The 18,413-nt window shown below is 43.1% G+C and overlaps 1 protein-coding gene across 2 annotated transcripts; it reads right to left on the bottom strand.

Moving 5' to 3' along the window:
• Positions 1–526: 526 nt before the first annotated feature.
• On the bottom strand, positions 527–16,466 carry cpsf4 (cleavage and polyadenylation specific factor 4). 2 transcript variants are annotated; one of them, XM_080206362.1, is made up of 8 exons: positions 16,277–16,466; positions 12,475–12,525; positions 11,273–11,425; positions 9,705–9,800; positions 8,986–9,079; positions 6,031–6,106; positions 4,551–4,727; positions 527–1,649 (listed from the first exon to the last, which is right to left on the bottom strand). In XM_080206362.1, exons 1-8 carry the CDS (start codon positions 16,377–16,379, stop codon positions 1,581–1,583), a joined length of 819 nt encoding a protein of 272 aa, XP_080062488.1. In that variant the 5' UTR covers positions 16,380–16,466; the 3' UTR covers positions 527–1,580. The 2 variants fall into 2 exon arrangements, with proteins under 2 accessions (XP_080062488.1, XP_080062487.1); XM_080206361.1 differs by lacking the exon at positions 527–1,649 and adding an exon at positions 3,726–4,062.
• Positions 16,467–18,413: the final 1,947 nt, after the last annotated feature.

Raw genomic sequence — 18,413 nt, 5'->3', positions numbered from 1 at the left:
ACTTTGATCATAGGTAAAATGCTGGGATCTATTAATAAGAAGGTTCTAGTGGGGCACTTAGAAACTCTCAATGCAATCAAGCAGAATCAACATGGGTTTGTGAAGGGGAAACCATGTTTGACTAATTCATTAGAGTTCTTTGAGGAAGTAACAAGCAAGGTGGATAAAGGGGAACCTGTGGAACTTGTAACTAGATATACTGAAGACATTTGACAAACCATAAAATCACAGATTCCCCATAGTGTACAAGGAGGCAATTCGATCTATTGAGTCTGCACTGACTCTCCCCTTCCTCTACTGTGGACCAATAAGGCCTCGAATCTTAATTGGGGCCTCATTTTGGTTTGAAAATCATTCACCTAATTTAAAATAAATTTTCAAGAAAGGAAGCTTAACAACAAAACCTTTTGAACTACCAATTCACTTCAAATTTCTCAGCAAAGTTCTAGAAGGCAAAATACACCAGTAAATGAGATTAAATGAGGAGGAAACAGGTCTTTGTTAAAAAATATTTATTAAAGTGGATAAAAATGAACACGGCAATCATAAGGTAACTTAGGCTTCAAGAGTAGAATTTGTGCAACTTTCATTGCATTTTATTTTGTCACAAAACTAAAATCTTTCTTTCCTATAAAATGTGATATAATGCACAGGCAAATTAATAAGACACCCTAGCAAGTAATTCTACATGACCTAAAGTAACCCTAATCAATTATCATCTTGCAAAACCAACAGATAATTGCACCTAAATTGTTATCTGACCAGGATTTTCTGTTGGTTTTTCTATCAGTATAGGAGCTTGGGTGGTACATTATGTTCAGACACTATTCATGTAGTGTAGATCCATCCAATGCCAATTAGATTAAGGATGTCTTCATGCCTGCCCCCCCCAACACTTTCACATACAAGCATACTTCTCACTTTAGTCAGAACATCCCAACATCAAGCAGCTCCACTGGGAAAAAGGAACAGGCTGAGGGGAGACAATAAGAGCAGTCAATCCTGCGTTCAACAGGGAACACAACATCTGCTCAAAGCACCAAGGTGATGCCATCACAGTTGAGAGGTACGCTTGCAAAAAGCCTCTAAAAGCAGATCTGAGCAGTTTCTGCTCAATACTCATCTCAAAACCGCTCACACAATCGAAAAAAACTTTACAAAAACAAAAAAAACTAAGTACTTGCAGAAACTGCGTGATCAAAATATCACTATTTAGTATCTTTTAGCAATCGAGATTTTGCATTTCTCCCTCCCTCAGTTTCTTTATCGGTCCACTGCCAATTCTGTACCAGGTTTCAGTGGAAAATACAAGCTTCTGGGACATTAAACAGTATGGTTGGAAACAGGTACAATGGAAGCTAATAAATAGCTTTTCACTCTTCAGAGTTAAGTGCATCCTGAGACCAAACCTTAAAACAGTGGCACAGACTACAGTAGCAACTGTCACAATGTGCTTAAAGGAGGTTGGAGATAAATTAGGTTTTCCAACTTCCAACCCTACCCAAGAATAAGAGAGACTCCATCTGGGGCATCAGATGAACTTGCATTCTGCATCAAAGTATCGTTCAGCAGTAAGTCAGCTATTGACCGCTAAGAAATGCCAAGTGTCCTTTGGTACATCGGTTCGCGTAATGTCCTTTTTCACCACACTAGAAATAAAAAAAAAGCAATTTATTTCAAGGCCACAGAGTCAGTTAAAACTTGGAAGAGGAGAGGCACAGTTGGGCCATCGTTATACCATTAATGCACCATGAGATTTGTAGGGCGATAAGAGATACATAATGAGTATATTCAAACTTCTTCCTGGTCCTGGACGGTGATGAAGCAACACTACTAAGATAGTCCAATTCATTTTATAGAAGGATCCAGGTGCAATCAACTCAATATTATATGTGAAATATACCAGAATACCGTGCTGTAATATTCTTTGAACGAAGTCAACCCATTTGAACATAGACAATATATGTGACTATGCTGGACTACACAGGTTACATCTGGTGAAGCAAAACCCATCACCACTATCCAAATCATTTGAGGTCACCATGTCCCAGCCAATGAACACCTTAAAAGCAAACTGGTACACTCCTTGGAGAGTTTTACAGTTTATCTATTAGTCTCACAAGTAGGCTTACATTAACACTGCAATGAAGTTACAGTGAAAATCTCCTCTTTGCCACACCTGTTCAAGTACACTGAGGGAGAATTTAGCATGGCCAATCCACCTAACCAGCACATCTTTCTTATTGAGGGAGTAAACCTGAGCACCCAGAGGAAACCCACACAGACACGGGGAAAATGTGCAGACTCTGCATGGACAGTGACCCAAGCCAAGAATCAAACCTGGGTCCCTGGCGCTAGTGAGAAAAACAATACAGTAACGTTCCCTGGTACAAGTCAGTTACAAGACAGGCAAGTGCTGGAAATTACATTTTTAAGGAAATCTTATCAATGCACACAAAAATGCATAATATACTTAGAACAAACCAATGTGGTTTTATGAAATGGAAATCGTTTGACAATTTTATTAACTTTTTTTTTTAAGGATGTGCGGGTTAGGTTGATTGGCCGTGCTAAATTGCCCCTTAGTGTCAGGGAGACTAGCAGGGTAAATACGTGGCGCCTGGGTGGGATTGTTGTCGGTACAGGCTTGATTGGCCAAATGGCCTCCTTCTGCACCGTAGGAATTCTATGATTCTTATGTAACTTGTACGGTAAATAAAGGGGGACCAGTAGATGTAGTGTTGGATTTTCATGATGTACTTAATAAGATGCCACACAAAAGACTAAACACAAGATGAGAGTTCATGTAACTGGGGGTAATTTATTAGCAAGGATAGTGGATTAGTTAACAGTCAGGAAGTAGAGAGCAGTGGGATAAATGGACATGTTTAAGTTGTCAGGCTGTAACTGGTGGTGCGCTCTGGTCTTACAATCATATTAATGCCGTAGATGAAGGGACAGAGAGTAATGTATCCAAGTTTGCTGACAATACAAAGCTAAGTGGGAGTCAAAGCTTTGAGGACAACATAGAGACATATAAACAGGTTAAGTGAGTATGCAACAAGATGGCAGATGGAGTATAATGAGAAATATGAGGTTACTCACTTTGGTCATCATTAAAAAAAATCTGCTTTTCCATTTTTAAGTGAGAAACTTGTAAGTGTTGATGTTCAGACAGACCTGGATGTCCTCCTTCAAAGGATCCAAGAATACAGTGTGCAGGTACGACAAGCATTAGGAAAGCAAATGGCACATTGGTCTTCATTGTGAGGGAATTGGAGTAGCAGAACGAGAAAGTCTTGTTACAATTATGTTGAAATCGCACCAGGAATACTGTGCGAATTCTGGTTTCCATACTTAGGGAAGCATATACTTGCATTGGAGGTAGTACAGCGAAGGTTCACCAGACTGGTCACTGGGATGAGGAGATTGTCCTACGATGAGAGGCTGAGTAAATTGGGTCTATATTCCCTGACATTAAGAATAGAAGTGATTTTGAAACATTGAAGATTATGAAGGGGTGTGACAGGGCAAATACACTGTTTCCCCAGGCCATGGAATCTACAACATGGAGGCACTGTTAGGACAAAGAGGAGAAATTTCCTCACTCAACAGATTGTGAATCTTTGGAATTTTCTATACCTGAGGTGGTGGATGCTCCAACATCAAAAATATATACGGCCACGATACAGACCTGCGGTCTCTCGGGCAATCAGGTGGGTGGTGGTGGGTTGGATTTATCATCTGCTGTTCCTATCTAATGTATCTTTCTTTAATATATTAGAAGTGAACTGCTGGGGAAATGACAGATTAGCCAAAAAGTGTGTGGTAATCTCTATTCTAAAGTTAACTATCACCGATGCCTTTTCTAAATTAATTGTCCTCAAGTAGACTGGGATAAATTAGCCAGTGTTAAAGCATCCATCACCCTAATTATTCACTCCCTCCACCATCAGTGCACAGTAGCAGCAGCAGCAGCAGTGTGTACCACTTACAAGATGCACTGCAGCAACTCACCAAGGCTCCTTCAACAGCACCTTCCAAACTGGGAACCTCTACTACCTAGAAAGACAAGGGCAGCAGATGCACAGGAATGTCACCACCATGCAAGTTGTCCTCGAAGACACACATCACCCTGACTTGGAACTCGCTGTTCCTTCACTGCTGCAGCATCAAAAACCTGGAACATACTACCTGTCAGCACTTAATTTAAGTTTGGAAATTGATCTGAGGCAGCAGCTTTCTTTGAATTCAACCTTAATTTTGTAATTTTTCTGGATACGCACCCAGTTCCGTGTAATCTTGAGGGCAATGAGGGATGGGCAATAGATGCCAATGACACCCACATTCTGGGAATGAATAAATTAAATGAAGACATAGGTACTGCAGCAGTTCACATGGTGGCTCACCATCACCTTCGGGGGCAAAGAGGGACAGCCAACAAATGCTAGCTTATTAAAAAAGGCAGAACACGGCCACTTATGAAGTAACAATCATTTACCTTCATTAAATTCTCAATAACAATAATCTGTCAATTAGCCTCCATTTACCTTATAACATGTGACTTGTTCCAATGGTCTAGGGCCTCGATTTGACAATGACTGAAACTGGGATTGCTGCACTGTTCCACCAGATTGTGTACTCGACTTCTGCTGTCCGACAGAAACGTTGGTGCTAGGAATCTGTATCAGAGAGGATGGTCGCTGAAGATACGGGGCAAAATTTTGCTGCGGAGAAAAGAAAGAAAGGTATTAGCACAGGATTGTTAAGACTGCTTTGTCTTCTTGTTTCTTTTAATTTATTCATTCCCAGAATGTGGGTGTCGCTGGCATTTATTGCCCATCCCTCATTGCCCTCAAGATTACATGGAACTGGGTGCATATACAGAAAAATTAAAAATACAAGGCTGAATTCAAAGAAAGCTACTGCCTCAGATCAATTTCCAAACTTTTAATTTAAGTGCCACATTGATGTCACAGTCAAGATGACAAGTGTAACTCAGCAGCAGAGCTTGAACCAATAAGAATTCTGTCACTCAGCCCAGGCTAAAAACGAGATCTTATATATCACATTTTTTGGAGCGTAGACAGTTCAACGGTACATACATTGCTCGTCTTGTCTCACACCAAAAGCCCAATAGTTGCTGCCTGCAGTGTGATCTCCAAGTGCTGGTAACTCAACATGGCCTCACAACTGTCCACTAATGTGTGAGCTCCAACTGAGTAGGCCAGTTTTAAAGTTTATTTATTCGTCACAAGTAGGCTTACATTAACAACACAATGAAGTTACTGTGAAAATCCCCTAGTCGCCACACTCCAATGCCCATTCAGGTACATTGAGGGAGAATTTAACACGACCAATGCACCTAACCAGCATGTCTTTCGGACAGTGGGAGGAAACCGGAGCACCCGGAGGAAACCTATGCCGACACAAGGAGAATGTGCAGACTCCGCAGACAGTGACCCAAACGGGAATCAAGCCCAGGTCCCCGATGCTGAGAGGCAGCAGCGCTAACCACTGTGCTGCCCATGGCAGACACTTGACCAGTGATATCCATGTCCAGCTTGATCCTGTCTACATCCAACATAGTGAGCTTTGCAGCAATCAATAGTAGGAACATTGGCTGATGTTTGACTTCCTGGCCTAGGGCCAATTGTAGCACCTTTGTCCTGACTGAAAGGACTTAATTCAGCAAAGTCCAGCGATCGAGTCTGGCACCTAGATCCATATTGTTTAGTGCTACACCATGCAATGTCTGAAATATTGCCCCACTGAGATGCTGTGCTAACCCAGCTGACCCCAAGTACCCATTCTGGGCAGAAGCTGAACACAGAAATCTTCTTTGTTTTGCTTTTCCTCTCTATTATAGAGGATGTCTATCAGCTCCACAAAGTGAGCCCAAATCATTCTTTAGACAGAGGCTGTGGACAGAGAACACTCTGATTATTAGCAATAGCAGCAGCATTCGATGAAAAGGAAAGGAAAAGATTCAGAAAGAGTAACATATCAAATAAATAGGAGGTAGCTCACCTTTTGAAGTATCAGTTGCTGTGGTTGTAACGGTGGTTGGTCAACACCAGTACCCATTGGCAGCTCAAACCGAGGGCTGATGGAGGGAATAAAAAATGTTTTGGAATAAATCTTCACTTCCGTGGACAGCAAACAAAGAGAGAAGCCAGCGCGAGAGGAATAGGTTGTAAACACTTTTGTTAAATTTAAGTGTAAAATCCAACTGGCTCCCTGACACAATTTAATGGTTCCTCGATTTCCAAACTTCAACATGTAGAGGATGATAAATGACTAGGTGCTACAGGCCTGCAATACACTTACATCACAGGACACCATAAACCATGAGAGCCCTGCGCAAGCAACTCATTCAGCCACCCTCCGATCTATAGGACACATTGCTAATCATTACTGGATTGCAACTCAAAATGCCTGCAGCGATTTAGAAACATCAAGAGGCCATTCAACCCCTTGAGCCAGTGCTGTTAACCACTTTACATCATGGCTGGTCTGTATTTGAACTTCATTTCCCCATCTCAGGTCCAAGATTGTTCAATATCCTTACATAACTAAAATTAAAATTTCAATTCCCTGCCCCCTCCTCCATTGAGGACATGATTTTTCTGTTGCCTTTTGTATAGATATGTGCTCCCTGATTTGACTCTCAAATGGACTCAACTGGACTGGCCATGTAAACACAAGGCTACAAGAACAGGTCAGAGGCTAGGAAAACTCTGGTGAGTAACTCATCTCCTGACTCACCAAAGACTGTCCACCATCTACAAGGCATAAGTCAGGAATGTGATGGAATACTCCCCACTTGCCTGGATGGGTGCAGCTCCAACAATACAAGAAGCTCAACACCATCCAGGACAAAGCAGCTGCTTGATTAGTATATGCACAAACATCCACACCCTCCATCACCAAGCTCAGTACACACTGTTGCTATTATCTACAAGATGCACTGCAAGAATTCACCAGCAATCCTCAGACAGCATCTTCAAAACCCACAACCATGTCCATCTAGTAGGACAAGGCCAGCAGATAAATAGGAACACCACCACCTGCAAGTTTCCCTCCAAGCCCCTCACCATCCTGACTTAGAAATATGTTGCTGTCCCTTCGCAGTTGCTGGGTCAGAATCCTGGAATTCCCTCCCTAACAGCATTGTGGGTCAATCCACAGCACATGCACTGTAGCAATTCAAGAAGGCAGCTCACCACTACCTTCTCAAAGGCAACTAAGGATGACCAATAAATGCTGGCCAGCCAGTGACACCATGTCCAATGATTGGAAAAAAAATGGCTAGCTTTGACTTGAAGATGATGTTATGTTGTTCTGTACTCCTCCTACCAGAGGAAGTAATTTCTCCATATCCACATATTTCAACCCCTTTTATCATTTAAGAACCTGGGTAACTATTGCTCAATAAAACTATATGGGCTTTACATCAAAAACTGACCCACCCACCTTGAGTACATCTATTATAGAAAGTGAATGGTTACAACATTCAATGCGACTGCAGTGATACTGAGAAAGTTATACAAGCCATAAATACACATGGTAACAGTTCCTAACATTACATCAGCTTTAACACAGGGCTGAATGTCTTTCTGACATCAAAGGTTCCTGACTGCTGTTTTTCCACATTCTGCACTTGGAATGGATTTGGCATTAAGTAGCAGTGACGGTAAACAGCACTCCTAGTCCACCACCACCCCTCCCGCACTGTAATAAGGGGCTCAAAGGCCCATCGCTCTAGTGGGATAAACATATCCAGCACCAAGGGGCTGGCACAGAGTACATAAATCTCCACAATGATCAAGGCATGAGAAGAGCCACAAACACACCAGGAATGGATCCAAACCTTGCCTTAGCTGAATGGAGCAGAGCATCACTGGACCTACCTAAATGAGGCAAGAATCAGTGTTCTTTTTCAATGCAACAATTAACATTATTGAATATCCCCCAAACTGAATATGCCCTTGTCATCAATATTACTTCTATATTTTCTTGTGGTGCCAACCTCGTTTGTTTTACTATGAGGCCCCTGCTTGCACAAATATTAAAAAGGGAAGATTGGTTACTAGTAGACAGTTTATTTCACAGTGCATGACGTTACAGATTGTAGCACAGTTTTGGAAGTGCTGCTTGTGATCTATCATTCCCACTGCAAGATGATTCAGGCTCCTTCCCTCCATTGGGGACTGAGAGGCTACTGCAAACCCCTCATGGAGAAGCAAGTCCATCTCTCTCATACTCCAACTAACTTCCTTTGCCACTCTAACTTTACTCAGAGAGACAGACAGGCAGAGAACATTTCAGGATGTCTTTATAGCCATTTCACTGCTGCAATGTAGGAAACTTGGCAACCAGTTTACTCACAGCAAGCTCCCATTAACTGCAATGTGATAATGACCAGGTAACTTATTTTTAGTTATGTTAACAGAAAGATAAGAAATAGGTAGGACAGTGAGTACAACTCTCCCTGCTCTTCTTCAAAATATGGCCATTGGATCTTAGAGAGACCAGCAGGGCCTTGGTTTAATATCCCATCCAGAAGAAAGCACCGACAATAATGCAGCACTTCCTCAAGTCCGCCCTGCGACTATCAAAGGTTTATACTCAAGTCACTGGGCTTGAGGCTTGAACCTACAATTTTTGGACTCAGACAAGAGTGTTGCTGACAGAGTGACAGGCAACGTACAGGACTCTCTCCGTCCTCCACGCATCCCTCCATTATCCCACCCGTAATATACTGAGCAATGTCCAAAGTATTGCTCACATCAATGATTACTGATGTCACGGTCAATAGGCAGTCAGAAAATCATTGATCAATCTCGTCTGAAGATTTGTTACTTGTGGGCTTCCAGGAGTAACAGTAGTCAATTTGAACTGTTCCAACAGAATGACGGGACAGGTTTGAGGGGCTGAATGTCCTGCTCCCATTACAATGTTCCTCTGTAGGTGTGTACTTACTGCATGAATTTACAGCTGGGGCCCTCGGGGCAGAACCCTACCAAATAATTTACACAGATAACTCGCCGAGTATGCCGATGTCTACACAGGGGACCTGCAAAAGACAAGATTCAAAATCAGCAATCTGCCAAAATTACAATTCAACAAATAACATTCTTACACCCATGGCAAAAGGAGTCCAACAGGATTCAGTTGGATTAATCACCAAGAATTTGATCAATCCTAGCTGTACGCAACTGCATTCACTTAAAAATGTATTAACACAGTATCTGTGCTATTCATGCAATGTTGATAAGGAACACTTACAAAATGTCTCTACTTTGAAACGGATAGGAGTAACAAAAGCAAAGTGAAATGTGCCCACCCAACACAGAGAGAAATCCCAGGCAGATTGTCACTCAGTACCAGCTGGGAACACTGATCTCGGGCTGGAATTACTGATGTCAGGCAGGGTGGTAGCTGTGCCTCCACACTTGCCCTCCACACGCTAGAGTAGGGAGGAGTGGGGGGGAATAAAAAACAACATACTAGGTGGTGGTTTTGAATCACTATTGGGTGTCTCCTGCTGGAGAGTATGCCAACGTTGAGGTGAAACTGGATCAAACTCCCAAGCACCTCGCTCCGGCGCAGTGTGGAGCAATGGAACCCGCTACCAGGTCTCTGCCAATAAATACGAAGAGGATGTATATGAGTGAGGCCCGCCACCACTCAGTACTTACCGTGTTTACAAAACCCTCGGTCGTACCAGGGACAATCTTTGATTTTGGACTCAGGGTCAATGTGTAGAAATGGGCATTCCTTGTTACTACATTCACCTGTGGGGGCAAAAGGAGCAAATTAAAACACAGGCCACAAGAAGGAAGCAGCAAGAAAAACACAAGTATTCATAGAATTCCTACAACGCGGAGGCCATTCAGCCCATCAAGTCTGCACCGACTCTCCGAAGAGCATCTTATCCAGGCCCACCCACCACCCTATTCCCCACCACGTGTTTATCCTGCTAATCCCCCTAACCTAAACATTTTTAGATACTAAGGGTCAATTTAGCATGGCCAATCCCCTAACTAGCACATTTTGGACTGTGGGAGGAAAGCCACGCAAAGAACGTGCAAACTCCACACAGACAGTCACCCAAGACCAGAATTAAACATGGGTCCCTGGTGCTGAGGCAACAGTGTGAACCACGTGCCACCAATATTTCTCTTCAATTTTCAGGAGTTGTTTAGATCCTTTCAATTCTTCTTCTGCCTTGAGGACATCCCATCACCCACACCCTCAACTGATTCAGAACCTATTTCCTTCCTGGGTATTTCAACTGAACTAACCACCCTCACTCCGACTGTAGCTTATTCCTGAAATTAATTCCCAGTACAAAGAAAATGGATCTTAATTTATGTCCAGCACAAGTTTCTCTAAGGAGGAAGCGTGTTCCAGGAGACAGATGATGCCAAGAACATGGGAAAGCACAGGCCATGCAGTATACCCACTCCTGATGAGGAAGAAGATGGGCTCAAAACTCTTAAGAAAATCAACAAAATGAAAGTCAAAAACAAAGCGCATACAGCAGCCAACCAACTTCTGAGACAGAAATAACAGCTGACACCAAGTGATCAGAGGTTCATCCAACTCTTGATCAATCTGTGATGTAATTCCAGTTACCAATAAAACCCACTGCACTGCCCGTAAGATATGAAAATGTTAAAGTTATTCTTGAATGTTATTAAATCATCAGGTTTAAAAAAGATAAAATCATAACGTTTGGTTTTACCACATAGGGGAGTTGCGGCACATTCTATTTCAGTAAGTTAACCACTTTGCCATCATTCACAGAATGTTACAGAATCCGTACAAAGCAGAAGAAGGCCACCCAGCCCATCAAGTCTGCACCGACTCTCCAACAGAGCACCTAATGCAGGCCCATCCACCCCTGCTCTATCCCCCAGCCCCACACACTTATCCCGCTTATCTCTCTAACGTATACATCTTTGGATACCAAGTGGTAATTTAGCACGGCCAATCCACCTAACCTGCACATCTTGGACTGTGGGAGGAAACTGGAGCATCCAGAGGAAACCCACCCAGATACGGGGAGAATGTGCAGACTCCACACAGACAATCACTCAAGGCCAGGATCGAACCTGGGTCCCCACTGCTGTGAGGCAGCAATACTAACCACTGGACCACTGTGCTGCCCTAGATCACCAGAGATACAAAACTTGCCCTTCCCACCCTTGACTGCGATTAGACACCTAGTTGTGTTTGGAAACCGCAAGGAGGGAACTCTCACCAAACTTGGAATAAAAATAGCACTCAGGCATCTTGGTCATGTCGTACTCGTGTAAGAATTCACACTGATCTCCTTTCTTGCAGAGCCCCCTCAGCCAGTGTTTGCACACCACCGTCTTCTCACCACTGATGTGGCGAAAGGGGCACATTCCACCTGCAATGCAAAATTAGGTTCAATCAGCAGAGCAGTCCCTCAACACAGGACACTTCTCCATTCTGTTTTGGGGATGAAGAGGAAAAAAATCCACAGGCGGGGTTTTCACAGAGGCAGAGGCTCTAGGTGCATGGTAGAAATCTGATTACTTAACACAGAATGAAGAGCAGCAACTTACACATTTTATAGAGTGACTCGGGAATTGTGATTTGTTTGATATGAGGAATATACAGCGTTTGTCAGTGGGATGGAATTGGATACATTTTCCGGATGATAGAAAATATTCCCTCTGCCTTCAACATTGCAGCTAACTCCTACAGAGGAGCAAGCTAGCACACAATGTTCAGGAAACACACTGGAACACTGGGGGCTGAAATGAACTGCCCAATGAATTTTCTTCACTCTTTGTGGAAATAATCAGGTCACCATCCTCTCCTGAAATCAGGACCAAGACTGAGAATGCCTTAAACAGGAAATCACAGCTACAGGTCAATAGTCCAGACTCTCCACCTCACTGGCAGCATGGATTAAAGTTATGGTGAAGAAACACTTTGTCTGACATTAGTGGGCCTCATTACTGTATTATCTTCCCTCCCTCACCTCACCCTGCTGTTCTCCCTGTCCAGGAAACATTACGCAGCCGAGAAAGCTGACTAATGAGCTGCTTCCCGATTTCTGTCAATGCATTACTCAGTCGGGGACTGGCGTGTGAGAACTGTCAAAGTGACTCTCCTTTTCTTTGTGGGAAGACAGCTTGCTTCAGATCTTTCCCCTGCCATCACAAGATAAAACAGATCTAAATGGGCAGGGGTGGTGGGGTGTGAAAAGGAGCCTTCAGGAAGCAAGCAGTGACACCCTGCCTGCCACTCATCCACCACCCCACAATGAGAAGACCTCATGTACAGTAAAACACAATAGGGCATCTGACCGAAGCACAGTGATAGGAGCTCTGGTCCCAACAAACGGATTACAACATCACTAACGGACTGAAGTAGACTGGAAAGCAGCAGAGAATTGAAGATGGAAACAGCTCAGCCCAGATCACTTACCCTTTCCACATGATGCCCTCAAAAAGAATTCACAGACTGCTGCCCCCGACTCTGAGGGAGAAATAAAAAGCACACGTTTTAAAAGTTCACTAGTTCTGGAAAGTTTCAGTTATAATTATGTAAGTTGAGGCTACTTGTACACGAACAGGAATGGGTCATTTGTCCCTTTGAGCCTGTTCTGTCACTTATTGAGATCATGGCTGATCTCTGACCTAGTTCCATATACCCACCTTTGCCCCATATCGTCTTATATCTTTAAAGAAGAAAAATCTATCAATCGCAATTTAAAATTAACCAAGCCTCAACTGCTTTAATAATACAAAAAAAATGCTGTATAAACTCAGCACGTCTGGCAGCATCTGTGAGAGAGAAGTAGAGTTAACATCGAGTCCGTAGACTTGAAATGTTAACTGTGATTCTCTGTCCATAGATGCTGCCAGGACTGCTGAGTTTATCCAGCATTTGCTGTTTTTATTTTAGATTTACAACATCCACAGTATTTTGCTTTTATTTGAGCATCAACTACAGTTTGGAAAGATTCTCAAATTTCTGCCACCCTTTGTCTGTAGAAGTATTTTCTAATTTCATTTCAAAAGGATCAGGCTCCAACTCCTCATCCATATTCTCTCGTCCAAGACTTGCCAACCAGGAAAACCAGTTCCTCTGTTGCTCAAAAGCCATTTATTCTATCCTCCTGCATGAATGCAAGGCGTCTGAATTGGGCAATCTCAAACAGTTCCACCACCACTACCCGCAATGACTGAGGTGGATGCCCATTAGTGAACGGAGGCCAGACATGAGAATGCTGACAAGTGAGTTTACAATGGTGCACCGGTTCACCAAATACTGCATTTATTTTAAAAATTAATCAGCACACTACCTACATTGACTTTAAAAAAGCTTCAGCAGGTGGGACAAGAGAGACGACAGCGTACAGGAGGAGGATGCTAACCGCTCTTTCATGCTGGTCATGAAAGTGTCCAAAGTGGCACCAGTTTAAAAGAAAGTTGCAACTGCGTTTACACAGATTGACCGCTGGACAAAGTGGATCAGTCTGAATGTGCTCTCCATTCTGCCCATCCAATACTCCTGTTTCTTCAGGAGAGAAGGTGTTAATCATTGCTCTGGTCACCCGAGAGAAAGATGAGAGTAGCAGCTAGCCAGAGAATGCAATGATACCAACTTGACCTGGACTATCCAAAGGCAGTGATTCACGCAGCATCCCAGTGTTAAGTACACATCTGCTGGCAGTTTAAGAACTGCATATAGTTAGGGAGTGGGGAAGGAAAGGGGAATTGTCAATAGTAACCGGTTTGTCACTATGAAAACTTCCCAAGCGTCACACTCAATTCATGATCTTTACAAACACCCTGGATGATACTTACTGAAGCTTTCATATACACTCAGTCAAGAGGACAGGTCCCAGAGTGTGCATGGGTAAAACTCGAGAAGGTGGTGTTATCTGCTTTACCTTTCAGCTCCTCAGTTCAACACCTTTCCAGAACAGCACAGGTTGGTAACTTACCATGTGGGGAAATCCCTCTATGTGGTACAATGCATTTCAGCTGTAACATGCCACAATAACGTTTGTGCACATTTATATTTTCACCAGCAAATGTTACTCCAATTGTGTAAAATCTTGCTAAGGCAACAATTAGAGTACAGTTTTGGTCTCCTTGCCAAAGGAAGGATATATTTGCCCTAAGAAAGGTTCATTTGGCTCATCCGTGAGAGGACTGAATTGCCCTCAAAAGGAGAGATTTAGAAGCATAAGCTAACATTGGAATTTAGAAGTTTCTCATTGAGACACAAAAATCTAACAGGACAGATGCTGGGAGAGGATTCTAGATGGAGAGATCAGTCTCAGGATAAGGCATCAAGCAGAGATTTTTTGCTCAGAGTGCCACGGATCTTTGGAAGTCATTACCCCAGAGGAATGTGAACACTCAGCTGTTAATTCTGTTCAAGACAGAAATCAGTAGGTTTATGGATACAAACAAATTGAAGTGATTTGGCGCTAGTGCAGGAAGATCATCCATGATCATAAGAAACGTTGAAGCACAGCTCTCAGATTGAACAATCTGCTCCTGCTCTTATTTATGTTCTATAATGTTAATGGTTAAAAAAAAATCAATTCAATAATTAAACTCAGCACTTGCCAACACTATATATAACCACAGAATATTGGAAGGAAAAAGCTCAACTTCTTAGCATGTACACCAAAATGATTTCCGTGGAAGATGCCAACACTACAACAATGTCATCTTAATGATGATGGTTACTACTGTGACAACACCACAAAAGTGACACCCCACACTTCAACACTGTAGTATACCGACTGACCATCTAGCCTCTGGTTTACAAAGGTATGGTCTACAAGGTCCTTGCACAAACCACAAGAACTCCCCTCAATGCAAGTCGTCAGTTAAGCAACATTATGGAAAAACATGCTGCTATTATTCAGAATACACATTACATTCAATTCTAATTCCAAACTTGCTTTCCAGACTTGCCACATTCTGTCAACTTCTGTTTCAATTTGTAAAACATTTTCAATATAGGAAAATATGTCCAGGCACTTTACCAAAGTACCTTCAAACAATAAAAAACAAAGGACAAAGAAAATTAAAGCACAGGAACAGGCCCTTTAGTCCTCCAAGCCTGTACCAACCATGCTGCCCAACTGAACTAAAACTCCTTACTCTTCCAGGGACCATATCCCTCCATTCCCATCCTATTCATGTATTTGTCCAAATGCCCCTTAAAAGTCATTACCATATCTGCTTCCAATGCCTCCCCTGGCAACAAGTTCCAGGCACCTACTACTCTGTAAAAAATCTGCCTCGTATATCTTCTTTAAACCTTGCCACTCACACCTTAAATCTGTGCCCCCTAGTAATTGACTCTTCCGCCTTGGGAAAAAGCTTCTGACTATCCACTCTGTCCATGCCTCTCATTATCTTGTAGATTTCTATCAGGTTGCCCTCAACTTCTGTCGCTCCAGTGAGAACAAACCAGGTTTCTCCAACCTCTCTTCATAGCTAATGCCCCGTTGAAGTGGTGGAGGCTGCCTCGCTAAATATTTTTAAGACGCGGGTTGATGGGTTTTTGATAAGAGAGGGGATTAAGGGTTATGGGGAGAAAGCGGGAAAGTGGAACTGAGCAGCGACAGATCAGCCATGATCTTATTGAATGGTGGGGCAGGCTCGAAGGGCTAGATGGCTTACTCCTGCTCCTATTTCTTATGTTCTCCATACCAGGCAACATCTTGGTAAATCTTTTCTGTACCCTCTCCAAAGTCTCCACATCCTTCTGGTTGTGTGATAACCAGAATTGAACACTATATTTCAAGTGCAGCCTAAGATTCTATAAATCTGCAACATAACTTGCCAATTTTTAAACTCAATGCCCTGGCCAATGAAGGCAAGCATGCCGTATGCCTTCCTGACTACCTGCTTCAGCTGCATTGCCACTTTCAGTGACCTGCGTACCTGTACACCCAGATCCCTCTGCCTATCAATACTGCCATTTACTGTGTATTTTCCATCTGTATTAGACTTTCCAAAATGCATTAACTCACATGGGGGGGGGGGGGGGGGAGTTAGGAGGGGGCCGGGTAGGAGGGGGGTGGGCTGTGGAAGTTGGGGAGGGGGTGGGCAGTTGGAGGTCTGGTCGTTGGAGGTTGGGGGGTAGGGGTTAGTTGGGGGTAGAGGGGTAGGAGTGGTGGGGCGGGCAGTTATGGTTGGGAGGGTAGTTGGATGGGGTGAGTTTGTTGTGTTGTGTCCCTCTTCCCCTCACTCACTGTCCATGCCGGGGAAAGGCAGCGGCTGCGCCCCGAGCTGCTGCTCCACCGCCATCTCCAGCTCGAACCTGATGTGCTCCACATTGGAAATGAGCTCCTGCATCTTCACAACTGCCACCGCCTCAGCGCCCTAACCCAGACCGAGGATTCACAGCGTGAGCACTAGGCCCAGGAACCTTGACCTCCCGCTCTACAACAAAGAGCCGCCACCGGCAGCAAGAGGGATCGCTCTGCTAGGCACAGCGCCACCTGTCGGCCGGAGGAATCAGCTCCAGCAATAACACCAGGAGCAACTCGCTCCTCAGCCCTTTGAGGGAGAACTTGTATTTCTATAGCGCCTTTCACTATCTTAAGACGTTCTGATGCTTTTTACAGGCAATGAACTACTTTTGAAATATAATCAATCTAGTGGTGCGGGGAATATTTGACAACAGTACGCACTTCAGGCTCTGGTTATAACTCATTTTATGAAGGGGCTGCTGGCAAGTTGAGATCTGGAGTAAGAAGTTATTTGGTGCTAAGAGTGGGGTGAGCAGAGTAGTGACAATCCCCATCTTAATTTAAGCATTGATTGATTTTTGAAGTTTCTACGATTCTATTGGTAAATGGGATTAGGTGGGAGATCAGATGTTTTGCAAACTCAATGGGCCAAAGGGCCTCCATGTTTCTATGACTTTTTTTCTAGCAGTCTACTAGTGGATGGTTTGCTTTGCCAGGTTTTCATTCTTCCCTTTCCATACACACTTTTAATTACTTTTGCTCTCTCGTATCTATCTTTTATTTGATTTCCCTCATTTTGCCTCATGCAGCATTTCTGTGACTTAACAATCTCTTGCTTTTTATATTCAATCACTCCAAAGATTTATTTTTCATTGTTTGTGTCTTTGCATATTAATTTTCCCTCTTTTGTTTTAAATGGTGCTTCTTCCTGTCTGACTAACATCCATACCTGAAATGTTAACTTGTCTATCTTCCACACAGATAGAAACATAGAAGATTGGAACAGGAGGAGGCCATTTGGCCCTTTGAGTATGCTCCGCCATTCATCACAATCGTGGCTGCTGTCCAACTTAATAGTCTATTCCTGCTTTCTCCTCATAACCTTTGATCCCGTTTGCTCCAAATGCTATATCCAGCTGCCTCTTGAATACATTCAATGTTTTGGCATCAACTACTTCCTGTGGTAATGAATTCCACAGGCTCACCACTCTTTGGATGAAGAAATATCTCCTCAGATGTTGGATCAGGAATGGGGGCTAATTGGGGGTGGGGTAGGATTGAGGGGTCAAACACAAGCAAGCACCCCCCCCATGCTCTGATATTATTGGATTGGGATGGGGGGGGCTAATAGTTGGGGGGGTCAAATATAGGCAAATACACCTCCACCTCTCCCCCCCCACCACCTCCATTCCTCAGATGTTGCTTGTTGTTGGACCGGGTGTAAATTCACTTCATTTTCTATTTTTGTTCTAACTTCAACTTGCCTGTGTATTGTGTCTTTATGTTGCAGGAATAAAGTACAGGAAACAACTAGAATGAGGTTGTGCGAGGAGATGGCATCTGTTTCAGTCAAAATAAAGCTGAAATGAAGCCATCCTGCAGTTGTAGCATCAAAAATAATAGTCTAGTATTTAAATGAATTGTCTGTTTTTTTGATTTATTATCATCACATGTGTTGTATACAGTGAAAAGTATTGTTTCTTTTGTGCTATACAAAGCATACCATTCACAGAGCACATAGGGGAAAAGGAAAAGCGAGAGTGCAGAATGTAGTGTTACAGTCACAGCTAAAGTGTAGAGAAAGATTAGCTTAATATACGGTAGGTCCATTCAAAAATCTGATGGTAACAGAGTTGTGTTCACTTGTTTGAGCCCAAGCTCTGGAACTCCCATCCCACACCTCACTACTTTACCTTCCCCTCTTGAGACATTCTTTAAAACCTACCTCTTTAACCAATTGCTTGGTTATCTCATCTAATATCACATCATACAGCCTGGTTTGTCTTATAATGCTCTTGTGAAGTGACTTGTGATATTTCATTGTGTTAAAGGTGCTAGTTAAATATAATTTGTTCCAGTTGGCGTACTAGTGATTACAGTGTCTCCTGCCAGTGCAAGATAGGTGCTGCTGCCCACA

Source organism: Carcharhinus amblyrhynchos, chromosome 18 (assembly GCF_965287045.1).
Source record: "Carcharhinus amblyrhynchos chromosome 18, sCarAmb.v2.hapA, whole genome shotgun sequence".
Taxonomy (NCBI): domain Eukaryota; kingdom Metazoa; phylum Chordata; class Chondrichthyes; order Carcharhiniformes; family Carcharhinidae; genus Carcharhinus; species Carcharhinus amblyrhynchos.
This window is presented reverse-complemented; position numbering and strand designations above follow the sequence as displayed.

Bases quoted from the DNA above. Each gene is read 5' to 3' on its own strand.
- cpsf4 (XM_080206361.1), bottom strand. From the start codon at position 16,379: ATGCAGGAGCTCATTTCCAATGTGGAGCACATCAGGTTCGAGCTGGAG. The intron at 12,526-16,276 runs GTGAGTGAGGGG...TTTCTCCCTCAG, and splicing joins GCCTTTCCCCGGCATGGACA to AGTCGGGGGCAGCAGTCTGT. The intron at 9,080-9,704 runs GTAAGTACTGAG...TGTCTTTTGCAG, and splicing joins CCGAGGGTTTTGTAAACACG to GTCCCCTGTGTAGACATCGG.